The 16,436-nt window shown below is 44.8% G+C and overlaps 1 protein-coding gene across 2 annotated transcripts; it reads left to right on the forward strand.

Moving 5' to 3' along the window:
- Positions 1–7,718: 7,718 nt before the first annotated feature.
- Positions 7,719–12,408, forward strand: LOC132571236 (zinc finger protein 135-like). 2 transcript variants are annotated; one of them, XM_060237966.1, is made up of 6 exons: positions 7,719–7,879; positions 8,280–8,440; positions 8,800–8,926; positions 9,266–9,361; positions 9,622–9,798; positions 10,410–12,408. In XM_060237966.1, exons 1-6 carry the CDS (start codon positions 7,867–7,869, stop codon positions 12,299–12,301), a joined length of 2,466 nt encoding a protein of 821 aa, XP_060093949.1. In that variant the 5' UTR covers positions 7,719–7,866; the 3' UTR covers positions 12,302–12,408. The 2 variants fall into 2 exon arrangements, with proteins under 2 accessions (XP_060093949.1, XP_060093950.1); XM_060237967.1 differs by lacking the exon at positions 7,719–7,879 and having other exon boundaries at positions 8,351–8,440; positions 9,269–9,361.
- Positions 12,409–16,436: the final 4,028 nt, after the last annotated feature.

Consider the following 16,436-nt stretch of genomic DNA (forward strand, 5'->3'; position numbering starts at 1 on the left):
TATGCTGTTTTAGATGTCTCCCCTTCCTCTTCAGCTTCGTAATAAAAGTGCCAGGTTGTACCTCAAAGGTGCAGGAGGCTGAAGAAGGCAAGCACGGCGATGGCTTCCAGGGGCTTCTCATTCCAGACTCCTTGTACTTCTTCAACAAAGGTGTCGGTTAGGATCTTAAAATCCCTGAGGGCATTCTGGAATGCAGTGGGGTCCATGGATCTTTGCAGGTGGACCATTTTAACTGAGTCCTTTCTGCGGAAGAAGAAGAAGACTGCAGATTTATACCCCGCCCTTCTCTCTAAATCAGAGACTCAGAGCAGCTCACAGTCTCCTATATCTTCTCCCCCCACAACAGACACCCTGTGAGGTGAATGGGCCTGAGAGAGTGTTCACAGAAGCTGCCCTTTCAAGGACTACTCCTGTGATAGCTATGGCTGACCGAAGGCCATTTTCAGCAGCTGCAAGTGGAAGAGTGGAGAATCTAACTCAGTTCTCCCAGATAAGAGTTTGTGCACTTAACCACTACACCAGACTGGCTCTACACCAGACTGGAGGGGTTGTGCCACATTTACTATGCTTTTGAAGGTGGTAATCAGATCGTGGCACAGGTTGAACCAGTGCTTCTCTGCCAAAGAGTGCAAAGAATTGCATCTAAGCTATGTCAATATGCATAGCACCCATCACAACCTGAGATAGGCCCATGGTGGCCCAAAAGACCACAACATGCTGAGCAGGCCTAAAGGTGTCATTTGTGTCCATATTCATATCACCCAGATACAATATGGGTATCTGTGGCACCAAGCTGTATATTTCAACCACCAGGTCAGACACGGTTTCCAATGCAGAGGTAGGTAGCCAGCAAAAGAAATAGTATGCCCAGTCCTGGCATGAACAAAGAATCAATACAAGGAATCTGCAAAAGGGAAGAATCGCACAAGATGATAGCTACTCCTCCCCGTGTCTTTCAGTGCAGGGCTAATGACCAGGCAGAATTTACGGAGATACAACGAATCCTTTTCTTCTAGACAGGTCTCAGTAATGCAGGACAGATCAGTTTTCCCCTCCTGCGATATCCCAGTTTTCCTCCTCCCTGTCCGGTGTTGCATAACATTAGCGAAGTAACAAGAGGGAGCGTGAGCTCACCACTGCATTCGTAAAATGTTAAGATACAGCTTGCATGCTCTGTTGAACAGTGATGAGGGACCCAGTAACCCTCAGTGGCATGTAAAGATGCACAGATAGTTCTTCCAGAGCATCTTCAGGGTGGGAGACAGTGCTAAGCAAACCATCTGAGTGGCTGAGTATTAATCTGGTAAACCAGTGTCATCCCAACCAGTGTTCCCTCTAAACTGAGTTACAGGTAGTTTGAGCCAGCTCACAGATTTTTAGCCTCCAGCTCACACCTTTTTGTCTTAGCTCAGGAAAAATGGCCCCAGAGCAAACTGATTTATGCAGCAGCTCACAAGTTTAATGCCAGTAGCCCACACAAAGGAGAATTTTTGCTCACAAGACTCTGCAGCTTAGAGGGAACATTGTTCCCAACAGGATGATGTTAGCTCCAGGTTCATGCCGGAACTGATGAAGCCTTTTCTTCTAGCCAGATTGGTAAGAAAAAAACAACAACAACCCTGTGCTAAGAAGCAGGGTCAAACAGTTTTACCTGTTAGTGAATTCACAAATGCCAACATAAACCAGTTACTTTGGAATCCAGTAGCACCTTATAGACCAGGTGAGGCCAAACTTGGCTCAGGAGCCACATGTGGCTCTTTCGCACATATTGTGTGGCTCTTGAACCCTCCACTGCCCCATTGGCCAGCTTGGAGAAGGCATTTCTCTCTTTAGATCACTCCTCCAAGCCAAGCCAGCTAGCGGCTTGGAAAATGCATTTAAAGTTGCTTTCTTTCCACCTCACCCCCCATCTATTTGCCTTCCTGTCTTCCCTGTCTTGTGGCTCTCAAACATCTGACATTTATTCTATGTGTGAGCCAGTTTGGTGTAATGGTTAAGTGTGCAGACTCTTATCTGGGAGAACCGGGTTTGATTCCCCACTCCTCCACTTGCACCTGCTGGAATGGCCTTGGGTCCGCCATAGCTCTGGCAGAGGTTGTCCTTGAGAGGGCAGCTGCTGTGAGAGCCCTCTCCAGCCCCACCCACCTCACAGGGTGTCTGTTGTGGGGGAGAAAGGTAAAGGAGATTGTGAGCCGCTCTGAGACTCTTCGGAGTGGAGGGTGGGATAGAAATCCAATATCATCTTCTTCTTCTTCTTCTTCTTCTTCTTCTCTTCTTCTTCTTCTTCTTCTTCTTCTTCTTCTTCTTCTTCTTCTTCTTCTTCTTCTTCTTCTTCTTCTTCTTCTTCTTCTTCTTCTTCTTCTTCTTCTTCTTCTTCTTCTTCTTCTTCTTCTTCTTCTTCTTCTTCTTCTTCTTCTTCTTCTTCTTCTTCTTCTCCTTCTCCTCCTCCTCCTCCTCCTCCTCTTACATTAAGCAAGTTTGGCCATCTTGTTATATAGACCAACAAGGTTTTTGGGGCGGGGGATAAGCCCTCCAGAATCAAAGCTAGCTTCCTAACCTAAACCAGCGCAGGAGACCCATATCAGGAGAATTCCCTAGAGTGGTCAGACGGGGGCGACCATGACTCCACTGAGATACAGAAATGAACGCTGCTGATCACTTGTCTTCAATCACAAAGAGAGATGCTAGGATCCTGCAGCTGCTTTCCGCGGCCATCCGAGGAGGTGGGTTCGGGGTGGGGTGTGCACGGTAGTCCTCAGCCAGCCATGTGCTCCAGCAGCAACTGGGTAGGGCTTCTTTTGCTATGTCTCCTGCTGTGCTTCAGTCACAAGACAGGAAGTGAACAACAAAGGTAACTCCACCGGAAGAAAGACTAAAGAGGTGGAGGGGGCTGAGTTCGTCTGTAATCCTTACGTTTCGGAAAGACATTTATTTCGAGGTAGGTGACCTTTGCGTTGATATTCTGTTGCACCTGCTTTGAGACTGATGGATTTCTGGGATGAATATTCTCTTCTCCTTCCCCTGGACCTCTAAAAATAAATTAACAAACAATGCACGATCCTGGATTAATCCGGTTTAAATACTCCGAGTAAGGAAACCGGGGCATGTTTTTCTGTTTTGGATTTAACCTTTGGGGCATTTTTGACGTGGAAAGTGAAGAAGGGGGTGGGGGGTTGGGGAGATCTTTGGAAGCTGCGGGAAGAGAAAGGGGAGCAAGACCGGGCGTGGTCTCTTCGGCAGGGGGACAAACTGCTGGCACGGTGAGAGAGGCGGAGCCTAGGTCGGGTTTTCTTCTTGGGGCTTGCAGAATAGGTCCGAACCCAACACACGCCCCCAGCGGAATCGTGAAGCAAACCTCTTTCATTTCTGAGAAAGAAATGCCCTCATTTTGGCCCAGGCTTATGACAATAGAGCGATTAGCAGACATTCTCACATTTTGACATGTTACTGTTTTTATTCGGTTCTCGCGCTCACGCTACCCAGATCAAAGGTTCGCTCAATTTATTAATTTTACTATTCTGTCATTGGATTTTAAATCTGCACCATTTTGCATTGTAAACCACTGCCTACCAGCTATATGTAGCTCTGCTCACTGTACCTGATTCCTCGGCTGAAGAAGTGTGCATGCACACACGAAATAAAGCTTGCATGCACACACTGAATAAAACTTTGTGGGTCTTAAAGGGGCAACTTGACTCTTACTTTGTTCTACTGCTTCAGACCAACATGGTTGCCTGCTTGGATCTATCTACAAGCCTCTTTCAGTGTTAGGTAGTCTGATGTGGACTCACTGCCACGGGATGTAGTGCTCTCTGCAAGCTTAGGTGGCTTTAAAAGGGGACTATGTGCTTTCATGGAGAAAAGAGCTCTTAAGAGCTCTTAGCAGGGGGTGGCTAAATCGAGTTTCCAAGTTCAGAGGCAGTGCACCCATTAATATCACTTGGAGTTGGGGGAGGAGCGCTTGTGAACCTTCCGTTAAGTCATCTGATTGGCTACTGCAGGGAATGGGATGCTGGATCAATTATGACCTTGGTCATCGCCAAAATGGGCCATTAGCCTGGCGCATGCCATTCCAATTAACACACACAAGCAAGGCACTCATATTGGAAATAAATCATTCCAGGAATAAGGCAAATCAAACTCCACCCTTTCTGCTCCCATTTGACTGGCACTGGGGCGGGCTTAACAATGTTTGGCAGTCACCTGTATTGTCCCTTCTTGATAGGGTTGCCAGATCTGTGTTGGAAAATACCTGGAGAATTTGGGGGTGGATCCAGGAGAGGGTGGAGTTTGGGGAGGGAAGAGGCCTCAGCATGGTACAATGCAGGGGTGGCCAAACTGTGGCTCTTTCACACATATTGTGTGGCTCTTGAAGCCCCCACTGCCCTGTTGGCCAGCTTAGAGAAGGTATTTGTCTCTTTAAATCAGTTCGCCAAGCCAGCTGGCAGCTTGGAGAATGCATGTAAAGTTGAAGTTGCTTTCTTTCCACCTCTCCCTCCCTCCTATTTGCTTTCCTCCCTCCCTGTCTTGAGACTCTCAAACATCTGATGGCCATGTCTTGCAGCTCTCAGACATCTAATTTTCATGTCTTGCGGCTCTCAGACATCTGACATTTGTTGTGTGGCTCCTAAGTTAAGCAAGTTTGGCCACCCCTGGTACAATGCCATAGAGCTCACCTTCAAAGCAGCCATTTTCTCCAGGAGAGCTGATCCCTCTCAGCTGGAGATCAGTTCTAAAAGCAGGAAATCACCAGGCCCCACCTGGAGGCTGGCATCCCTACTTCCTGAAGGTGAGAATGAGAGGGTGGGTGTAACCTTCAGTTCCGCCTTCCAGGCATGACAGCAAATCCCTGCTTGCAGGGAGTGGGTGGGGTGGGGTGGGGAGGATATGGTAATTCCCAGTGGCATCAAGCAATGGGAGGCTGTGGAGCCTCTGAGACGGGAAAAGGAGAAGAGGAATTTTGGAGGGAGAGAAAAGCTGTTATTGCCTCATACAGGCCTTGGCAAGTAAAGAGATAGAGAGATGGAGCTTAACAGGAAAAGGAAAGGTCTAGGTTTCCTGGATTAAATGGGGTAGACTATCTCAGGGAGATATGAAATTAGGCTTTAGGTAGTGGATCAGGGTAGGATCCAGAAATAAGATTACTTGATCTCCAGGACTAAGTCCTGAGGTGAATAGGTTCGTAGAAGTGCGAGGAGTGAACAGAGACAGAGCACACCTCTGGCATTCATCTCTTGGGTTAAAAGTGGCTGTGAGAGGAACAGATTTTATTGTGCCTTAAAAGCAAATTCCTCTCTCACCAGGACAAAGCAGGCTGTTATTTGGGTGCATGTCAGAGAGAGCATGTTGTGATGCTGTAGTGCTCTAAAAGAAACTGCCATTCCACTTAGCTGTAAATATTCGGGGCATGTTTGAGTTATAATATTTGACAACTAAACCAAACTTATAATTTTCTTCAGAAGTGACAGTTATCTTGTGTTTTTTGAAACTTATGATATCTGTAGGGGGGGAGGGAGAATAATTTACCTCAGGAACCTGGATTTCCTCTCCTCGATCTACAGTTTACCTTAGCACAGTATATAATCAGCAGCATATAGAACTGACCATTTGCACATTGATAGTTTATTGTACACTAGTGTTTTCATAAATTTTGGGGAGGAAAAGGCCCCTCTAAGTGGCCTGGGCATCTCTTGTGGCAAATGTGTTTATTTGAATCCTATCGTTTCAGAGGATAGCTGTACTGGTTTGCAGTACAACAGCTAGATTGGCATCCATTGGCACCTTAGACCAAAAGATTGGGGGGAGGAGTATAAGCTTTAAAAAGTCAAAACTCTCTGATGAATCCTATAGTGAAATCGGGTGTAGGTTTAGCCAGCATTCTAAATAGCTGATTGGAGGGTATCAGATTAAATCCAGGTAGGATTTAGTGCTTTGGTGCAATTGTACAGATTGGCGTTTAAAGAATATGGGTGGATTATCATCAAGGATAAAAAGCCTGACTCACTGGCAAAAGATTTTGCTGTGTATTGAGATGGAAATGGGCCACCATAGTTTTGCCTCAGGAACTAAGTAAAAACAAATATGTAAAAGCTGGGAGCATACCATCCCTCAGAAAATATGAGTGCATAGAGTTAAATGGAAGGATCTGATTGTTTGTAGGGACTGGGGTGGGGAATTACTTCGGCCAAGCCAGAATCAATTTAGCCCATTCCAATTATCCCTGATAAATGAATCATTTTTAAGGAAATAGGTGGTGCAGTGTTTTAGGTGAAGGCTGCCAGAATTTCTGCTAGCTGTAAGAACTTGAAAGCAGAGTCAGAAGTGAGAGTCTGTCCTGACATTCCATCCTCTGTACTTCTAGGAGAATGGCGTGTATTAAGAAGTTCATCACATAAATATTGTCACCAGTAGCTAAGGTGAAGTAAATGCAGCAAAAGTTCCAAATTTGGAGAGAGAGAAAAAAGGGGGCCAGACCTAGGAGCCGAGCAGGAAGAATACATTGGAGTCAGCAAAGGACAGGTACCTAGTAGCAACCACATCTTTCCAGCTCAGGCATGCTTTGGAAGCTGATGAGAGCCCAGTAGACGGATGAAATTACTGGAGCCTGTGTTTGAACAAGCATTGGGAAGAGGCTAGTCCACAACAACTGGTCTGCTTTATTAATAAGCAGTAAAGGCTGAAGTATCAAGATACTGGGATGGGAAGAGAAGTGAACCGCTGGTAATACCGTCACTATACCAAAACCAGCTTTTTCACCTAGCCCTATGTGAGGCACTGATAGCTTTCTGTGCCTCCAAAATGCTTAGCTTCTCATGAATACATGAAATTGCCTTATTCTGAATCAGACCCTTGATCCATCAAAGTTACTATTGTCTACTCAGACTGGCAGTTGCTTTCCACTATCTCAGACAGAGGTCTTTCCCATCACCTATTGCCGGATCTTTTAACTGGAGTTACCAGGGATTGAAGCTGAGGCCTTCTGCATGCCAAGCAGATGCTCTACTGCTGAGCCACAGCCCCTCCCCTCTTGAGGTTCCACAGCCTCACATTAGGAGGGATGGTGGCTCAGTGGAAGAGCATTTGCTTGGTAAGCAGAAGAGTCCAGGTTCAATCCCCAGCATTTCCAACTAAAAAGGGTCCAGGTAAATAGGTGTGAAAAATCTCAGCTTGAGACCCTGGAGTGCTGCTGCCAGTCTGAGTAGACAATACTGACTTGGATGGACCGAGGGTCTGATTCAGTATAAGGCAGCTTCATATGTTCATAGTTGCTGTCACTGGGAATTAGCATACCTGCCCTGTAGGCAGGGATTTGCTGTGACACCTGGAAAGTGGAACTGAAGGCTGTCACATCCCACCCAACCCAACAGCAAAACACCTGTTGGCACTCAGAGAATCCCAGATTCAAGGGGCAGTCTCTCCAATGAAGACAGGATCTTGGATATGAGGGATGAGAGAAGGCAAGACTGTCAAGATCCTGAAAAACTGGTGCTGCTCAGGTTGTGCAGTACCAGCCTTGGTGGATCAATGCTGTGCTTTGCTACAGATCAGCTGTCTTTATTTAGGGGTGTTCAGATTATTGGTTTTATATTGTTGTTGGATAGTACCTCAATAAACACTTTAAGAACATGGGCTAATAATTATTAGAACTTTTGAGGATGATGAAGAAGTATGGTTTGCTTGGTGACTCCCTGATTTGTATTTGGTCTCTCAAATGCTAGCTCTCTCTGTCACGTCTGCCGTAAAATGACCAGATACTAAGGAAGATTTAGGTGAAGTGGCTCATTCCACAAAGGAGCCATAAGAAATGCTGAATGCCAATCTGTGAATCTGAGATTTGGTTTTTACCAGCTGGAAAATCTCATCAACATGGCCGCACTGGGTAAGGATTCCTGTCTTGTCATTTGGGATTAGAAAAGGGGGTGCAAAGAAGATGGGGGAGGAAGTAAAATGCTGTTGTTAGGCTCAATGTGGCCTGGCATGGATTCTCTACCGCCAGACATACTGCTGTCACAGGAAGATGGGGAAAGCGGGTGTGGGAGGAGAAGGATCCTTCTAGAGAACTTGCTTCCAAAAGACCAGACAGAGAACTTTCCTAAACTGGATGTGAATGAAGCCTGATTCTTTCCGACTTGTAAGATTTATAGTAAATCTAGTAAACTGAAGCATCGTATTTCCAAAATGATCACAGAAGACTAAACAGTATTCAGACACAGGAGTTGAAATAGGAATTGTGAATGTAGCAGAAGTGTTCATTCCCACTGCTTTTTTCTCACTCGCAGAGAACAGAAAGACTGGATCCCATTCACCACCTCTTGGCAGAAGAATGGAAAGTGACATTCTGCGTGAGCCTCAGGTCATGGTGGAGATCCATAAGAAATGGATTGAGTCACCTTCTCTTTGTCACAGGAGCCTTTCAGCTGGTGCAAGATATCAAAGCAAGGTGTAAATTCTCACATAAAGCATTGCATCCTGCATAAAAATACACAATCCCCCATCTGGATACGGATGGAAAGTTTGGGGTAGTGGTTGTGGCGGTTTCTAATCTGGAGAACCGGGTTTGATTCCCTACCCCTCCTTTTGCAGCCAGCTGGGTGACCTTGGGTCAGTCACTGGTGTCTCAGAGCTGTTCTCAATAGAGCAGTTCTTTCAGAGCTGTCTTATACCCACCTACCTCACAGGTGTATGTTGTGGGGAGAGGAAGAGAAGGAGATTGTAAGCCGTTCTGAGACTCTGAGTGAAGGGCAGGGTATAAATCCAATCTCTTCTTCTTGGTAAGTGAATTATTCTGCCTTCTTTCAGGGCCCTGTGTTCTTTGAGGAGGTTGCCGTGTATTTCACAGAGGAGGAGTGGGCTCTGCTAGATGCTGGCCAAAGAGCTCTTTACAGAGAAGTCATGCTGGAGAACTTTGGGAGCATGGCCTCTGTGGGTAAGCAAATAGATGGCTGGTGGGTGAATGGTCCTGAGCAGGGCTTTTTTGGTAGAAAAAGTTCAGCAGGAACTTATTTGCATATTAGGCCACAACCCTGACACCAAGCCACACAACTGCGTTCCTGTGCATTCCTGCTCAAAACCCCCTCCCTGGTCCTAAGTCATTTTGTGACTGTCCTGAGGACTCTGTGGTAGACATCCCTGACTATTCCGTATTTGTATTCCCAAATTTCAGTTAAGATTCCTGGAGAATGAATGAGTGTGTGCAATGTACACAATCTTAATTTTACAAAGTCTCAAAAATAACATGTTGGTTTGTGTTCGCTGTTCCTCTCAGAAGGATCTTGGACTTGCAAACCTGACCTCATCTCTTGGCTGGAGGAAGTGGGTGAGATTTTTGTCCAGGACTCTGCCAAAGTGAAGATCTCCACAGGTACTTCTTTACATATGGGGGGAAGGGCCCTTCACTGTCTAACAATTGTGGTTATATTTGGCTCAGCCCAGAATATTTTGATCACACTGTCTTTGTAGCTTACTTTCATTTCTTCATGTCAAGGTGTAAAGCCTGAAATAGATCCAGGTTCTTCCAATTCTGGCTGGAAAATGTCAGGTCCATCATGACTGACGTATTTACTTTTTTCTTAGCTGAACCTGTGACTGGGATTGTAACTGTACTGTTCTCTCCTTTGTTAGATAACCTTTCTTGCTGGAACATGGAGCCTGGCCATCTTTGTCTGAAAAAAGACATGAATGGGAGAGAGATTAAAATGGAGAGTTCTCCACAAGAAGACTTTCCTTCAGAAGATGCAGTGGAGTCTTCCTTGGGAGTCTCTCAAGAGAACATTAAGTTGCTCACAGAGGTGGCTGAGAGTAAGTTTTCTTTATGGCCATGTCAAAGAAACAGACATGCCATAACCTAGAAAGATTTCTTAATTGTGCAAGAGAGGTTGTGGTGTTGAAATAGCCAGAATGCAAGCTATGGAGAAATGTCATTAGCATTTTCTGGTGGAGGCTGTATTAGGTAGCAAAACAAGCCACTGTTGTGTAGCAGTTCAGGGTGCCAGGCTGAGATTGGAGATGTTTTGAAATGCCTTCCTCCCCAGGAGTCTAGCATCAGAGTTTACAACCTCACAGATTGATTGCTGGGTTTGTTCTCAGTGCAGGCACTGGGATCTTAAGATTTGCCCTGAGAAAAAGTGGAAAGTGGAGGAAAGCATCCTTGTTGGGTGCCTAGGAGCTGGGGACTTGACTCAGCTGAGGCAAGGCCTGTTTCTCCACAGAGGAAACCCAGGTTCTCGAACCCCACCTCCTGCAGTGAAGTTGGTTGACCTTGGGCCAGTTTTTTTCCTCAGCGTAACCTCCTTCTTGCTGTTGTTGGAAGAATAAAATAAGTACACCATGATGCAAGTAAGAATATTTCACCTGTCTGTTTTGTGGTATTTGTTCCATGGGCTTTTACTAGATTTTTGTCTGTATTCCAGAAGGAGATGAGGGGGAACCAAGCACCCGGAATGGGGGAAGGGAGGAGGATATGGAAGCAGAAGAAGAAGCTGGGAATCGAGGCAGACCAAAGAGAGGAGCAAAGAAGCAGAAGAAATCATTTTCCTTTCAAGGCAAGGATCTCCAGAAAATCCTCCTTGAAGAGAAACAACATGAGGGAAATAGAAGGAATAAGCACCCTATGAGTGGCAAAACATCTGGTTGTAAATCTGGTCCTAAGAACCATTCACAAATTCACACTGGAGATAAACCATATAAATGTTCACATTCTGGAAAAAACTTTAGGTGCAAAAAAAGCCTTGTTGTTCATCGAAGGAGTAATAATGAGGAGAAACCATATAAATGCTCGGAGTGTGGAAAGAGCTTCCCTCAGAGTTTCAGTTTAACTGTGCATCAAAGAATTCACACAGGGGAGAGACCATATCACTGCTTGGAGTGTGGGAAAAGCTTCAGTCAGCAATCAGGAATTATTTCTCACCACAGGATTCATACAGGAGAGAAACCATATCAGTGTTTGGAGTGTGGAAAGAACTTCAGTCAGGGATCAGGACTTACTATTCACCAGAGGATTCACACAGGAGAGAAACCATATAAATGCTTGGAGTGTGGAAAGAGCTTCCGTCAGAGCACATGCCTTACTACTCATCAAAGGATTCACACTATGATGAAGCCATATAATTGCATGGTGTGTGGAAAGAAGTTCTGTGGGAAAACAGAACTTATGTATCACCAAAGGATTCACACTGGGGAGAAACCATATGAATGCTTGGAGTGTGGAAAGTGTTTCAGGGTGAAAACACAACTTTCTTCTCACCAAAGGAATCACACAGGGGAAAAACCACATAAATGCTTGGAATGTGGAAAGAGTTTCAGGTGGAGAACAAATCTTTCTTCGCACCAAAAGAGTCACACAGGGAACAAGCCGCATAAATGTTTGCAATGTGGGAAAAGCTTTTCTCGGAGCACAACCCTTACTACTCACAAAAGGAGTCACACAGGGGAGAAACCATATAAATGCTTGCAGTGTGGAAAGAGTTTTAATTGGAATACAAGCCTTGCTTCTCATTACAGGATTCACACAGGTGAGAAACCATATAAATGCACACAGTGTGGAAAGTGTTTCAGTAACAGCACACATCTTACTGTTCACCAGAGGACTCACACAGGAGAGAAACCACATAAATGCTTGGAGTGTGGGAAGAGCTTCAGGCAGAGAACAACCCTGACTTCTCACCAAAGGAGTCACAGAGGGGACAAACCACATAAATGCTTGCAGTGTGGGAAAAGCTTTGCTCGGAGCTCAACGCTTACTGCTCATCAAAGGAGTCACACAGGGGAGAAACCATATCAGTGTTTGACATGTGGAAAGAGCTTCAGGCAGCGTGGAGGCCTGAATTCTCACCAAAAGACTCACACTGGAGAGAAATCATATACATGTTTGAAGTGTGGTAAGAATTTTAGTCAGAGCAAGAGCCTTACTGTTCATCAGAGGATCCACACGGGGGAGAGGCCATATCAATGCTTGGAGTGTGGGAAGAGCTTCAGGCAGAACAGAAATCTTACCGAGCACAACAGGATTCACACAGGAGAAAAACCATATAAATGCTTGGAATGTGGGAAGTGCTTCAGTCGGAGACCACAACTTAATACTCACCACAGAACTCACACAGGAGAGAAACCATATAAATGCTTGGAATGTGGGAAGTGCTTCAGTCAGAGATCAATGCTTAATGCTCACAACAGGACTCACACAGGAGAGAAACCATATAAGTGCCTGGAGTGTGGAAAGAGCTTCAGTCAGAGTTCAGGTCTTACTCGTCATCAAAGGATTCACATCACAGAGAAACCATATACTGGGGAGAAACTACATTAGTGCTTGGAGAGTGGGAAAGACTTCCTTTATAGCCAAAGCCTTATTTCCCACAAAAAAATTCACCCGGGGTAGATGCCGAATAAATGGCCCTAGTGCCAATCACAGAAGAGTCACCTCTGCCATCCTCTCTGACATTGCTACATCAGAAAAGCTCTATAAATTCTCTGATTGTGAGAAAGATTGGAGGCTGCTTAGACACACGGGGACACAGTTAGAGACTGTGGGAGAAATTTGGACAGAAGTGATAGTGAGGAGGTGAACAAATGTTTGAAGAAATGTTTGAATTTTGGCAAGAGGAGAGGCTTGCCAAAAACAAAATGAATCCTTTGGACCAAGGTCATTACCGTTGTTGATTTGGCTCCTCCATGAGTATGCTTTTTGTACCATTGGAAGGAGTAATAATAACTAAAGTACACCTGATATATATACAAAACGGCTTTGTTTGTAAAGCTTCCAACCACTCTGTGGATGTCTCATGATCTATATTGTCTTAGCTGACTATTTTGTATCATTGGAGCTGGTATTTGCCAGCACATTTGCTTTCTATCTTAGCTGTGGATTACCGTCGGTGCCTGGATGAACTGAACTATGACTGATAAAATTGTCCATGATTAACAGAATTCTTTAGAACAGATGTCTAATCACCAGATGGTTGGAGTTTATGATGGCTTAGAACAGGCTTGGGAGTCACATGTGGCTCTTTCACACACATTGTGTGGTTCTCAAAGCCCCCACTGCCCCATTGGCTGACTTGAAGAAGGCATTTCTCTCTTTAAATCACTGCTCCAAGCCAAACCAGCCAGCTGCTTGGAGAATGCATTTAAAGTTACATTTGTTTTCTTTCCACCACTCCCTGCCTCCCCCCATCTGTCTGTCTGTCTATCATCTTCCTTCCTTCCTTGTCTTGCGGCTGTCAGATATCTGACATTCCTGCCTTGCAGCTCTCAGACATCTAATGTTTATTCTATGTGGCTCTTACGTTAAATAAGTTTGGCCACCCCTGGTTTAGAAACTAGTGTCAATTCCTTTGTTATGTGTTTATTGTATAATGTATGTTTAGTAGTGTTTGTTTAGCATTTTTACTTTATACAAATTACCACATTTTTCTATTTCATACAGTATACTTTATTATATCGTTTTAGCGTATATCCCATGGATTTAGTTTGTTGGTTTAGCTTCTTTTTCAATGGTCCTCTATTATTTTTCCCCAGTTAGAAATTGGCATCCCAGGTGTCAAACATGCACCCTGTGGAACAGATCTGGTCCTTGCAGGGCTCAAATCCAGCCTGCAAACAACTTCCTTCTCCTGCTTCCTTTTCCAGGACTGCTGCTGCAGCTACATCATAGCCTGAATTTTCCCTGACCCCGTCAATGGCTCTTTGCTTCCGGCTTTCTTTGTCTTGCCTCCCTCCTCCCCTATTGCTCTCTCTCTCTTTCTCTCTCTCACATACAGCACACAGGGAGCTCATAGCTACATCCTGCTTCATGTAGGAGAGATACGAATACAAGCCTCTGTCTCTCTCTCTCACACACACATAGAGGTTCTGCTTCCTTCTTTGAGGCTGCTTTTCCACTTTTGGGGAGGAGTGAGAGAGAAAGCAAAGTTGGAGTCCATGGCAGATTTAAAACCAACTATGCTTTATTCCAGGTATAAGCTTTTGTGTGCAAGCACACGTCTTTGGAGGGAGGGAGGGTAAGTGGATGGATGAATGGATAGAAAAATGAACTGATTTGTGAATTCTGTGAAGAAAGAGGGGGGAATAGTTAACAGAAAAAAGAGAGCCTTAGTTTTTGTACTTTTAGTAAGTGTTTGCAAATTTGCTTGTATTTGTCATGGAGAAAATTGTAAGCTGCTTCTTTATATTTCTTTATTTCCTTCTTATATTTCTCTTCCCCTCCCCCCCTAATTTCTTTCTTTATTAGTTCTTGCTAGTTTTTTATCTTTTGTTATTTAAAAATTTCTCAATAAAAATTATTACAAAAAAAAATCTCTCTTCATTTGTTGAGCTTTGTGTCTGAGGACAATTTGAATCTAGGTACCCCCAACCATAGCCCAACTTCTCTGGTGTTTCACTATGAAAACACTATGTGTGCTTTATTTCTCTGTTTTAATGGGGAGTTTTAAATTATGTTGCTGTGCTTTAATATGCAGGCCTATAGAGTAAGAACGAGGGTGGCTGGATGGGAGGTTGAAGTGTGTTACAACTGGATGGGTCCGAGGGGCTTTGTATGAGAGAGACAGTTCAGTGGGGTGCATGTGAAGGAAAGAGGTTCTGTACAGCATGAGATAAATCTGAATTCAAGAGAGAAAAATAAGGCTGTGTGGAAGTATTTGGCCTGGGTGGGAAGTAAGAAAATAAGCCTGTCTGGCTAGATCTATTTAATAAGAAGATGATGAAGATATTGGATTTATATCCCGCCCTCCACTCCGAGTCTCACAGTGGCTCACAATCTCCTATACTTTCCTCCCCCACCAACAGACACCCTGTAAGGTGGGTGGGGCTGGAGAGGGCTCTCACAGCAGCTGCCCTTTCAAGGACAACCTCTGCCAGAGCTATGCTGACCCAAGGCCATGCTAGTAGGTGCAAGTGGTTCTCCCAGATAAGAGTTCGCACACTTAACCACTACACCAAACTGTTACACTTCTGTGCCCAAAGGAAACCATTATGCTTATGACAGTATTCTGTAATCATTACACTGTTATCTTAAATAAAGAGAAAAGGTTTTATTTAAAGGATCCCCTTTTACCTCAGCCACACCCCCGCCATTGACCATTCTGTCATTTTTACCAGGGCTTATTTTGGACTGGAAGATATACACTGTCATGCCCCCCCAAAATCATGCCTTTAAAGTAAGACTTTTTCTGGTCCCCACCCCCCATCACCCAGAACCATGTCTTCTCCTATTGAAACTTGCTTGAAATGAATTTCTGCTGCAGCAATATATCACTATAACAACATTCATCACTGTTACAGAGAGACAGGGAGTTGCACTAGTATGTGTGAGAGACAGGTTGTAATCCCCACTCTGCCATGGAAAATGTGTAGTTTATCTTGGGCAGTAAAGCTCTCTCAAAACTCTGGGTTGTTTTGAGGATCAGATGGCAGAAACGAATGAGGTGAGCCGGTTTGCATCCATGGTGGGGAGAAATGTGGGCTAGATCATTTGTTATAAGTTGAATTGGGCCTAAATAAATTAAATGCATACATACATTCTAAGCATGCTTGAAAGGTCATGGACAAAAAGGGAATGGTGGTCCCATGGCTAAGACTATCATAGGGCTAGCACCTGGGCGGGGTGAGGGTTCTCCTGCTTTGGCAGTCCCCAACCCACTGGCTCATAGTGGACTGGCAGGGGGATCCCCTCCCGACATTGCCAGCGTGATGACGTCACTCAAAATGGTATCATAGAGTTTTCCTCCCAGATTGCTAGAGTGTCTGGGAAAACCATGGAGTTTTCCCAGAAGCTCCTAGAGCGGCGAGCTCATGGCGTCACCAGCATGATGATGTCACTTGTGAGTGACGTGCCACGTGCACATAGCGCATGCAAAAAAAGTCCTTCGCCGGAGGTCGTGAGGGACTTGGCAACCCTAGACTATCATGCTTGGCCACCTTATGAAAAGTTAAGAGTCATTGTAAAATGCAGTACTGTTAGGAAAAGGTGAAGGCAGTGGGAAAAGACAAAGACCCAACATGAGATGAAATTACTCAGTTGAGGAGGTAGGTCATGGCCTTCCGTTTGTAAGACCTAAGCAAGCCTGTTAAATATAAGTTTTGGGGGACAATGCTTCATAGGGTTGACGTTGGAAGCAACCTGATGGCACTTTATACATACACAGTCCCATGGGGACGGCCCTGAAGATATACGTCTGTTGAAGATTACAGTAAAATATAAGCTTCTTAGTTTTTTCAGGCACCATGTTGAATTTTTCTAGAAAGCAGGGAAATGTGATAATAACCATCCCAGTTCAGCAAGAAACTGGGAAGGGCCTTTTGGAGCTTCCAAGGGAAGGGGAAAAAGATTCCCCCCTTTCCCCCCAACAACTGGACATGTCCTCATAATGCCAATCACTTTTTATTGATCGATTTTGCAGTATTGCCATGATGCATGGCTAGAGTATAGGAAGACAGGTTCC

Source organism: Heteronotia binoei, chromosome 5 (assembly GCF_032191835.1).
Source record: "Heteronotia binoei isolate CCM8104 ecotype False Entrance Well chromosome 5, APGP_CSIRO_Hbin_v1, whole genome shotgun sequence".
Taxonomy (NCBI): domain Eukaryota; kingdom Metazoa; phylum Chordata; class Lepidosauria; order Squamata; family Gekkonidae; genus Heteronotia; species Heteronotia binoei.

Coding starts and splice junctions, on each gene's coding strand:
- LOC132571236 (XM_060237966.1), top strand. Junction 8,441..8,799: donor GTGCAAGATATCAAAGCAAG/GTGTAAATTCTC, acceptor GCCTTCTTTCAG/GGCCCTGTGTTCTTTGAGGA. Junction 9,362..9,621: donor CAAAGTGAAGATCTCCACAG/GTACTTCTTTAC, acceptor CTCCTTTGTTAG/ATAACCTTTCTTGCTGGAAC.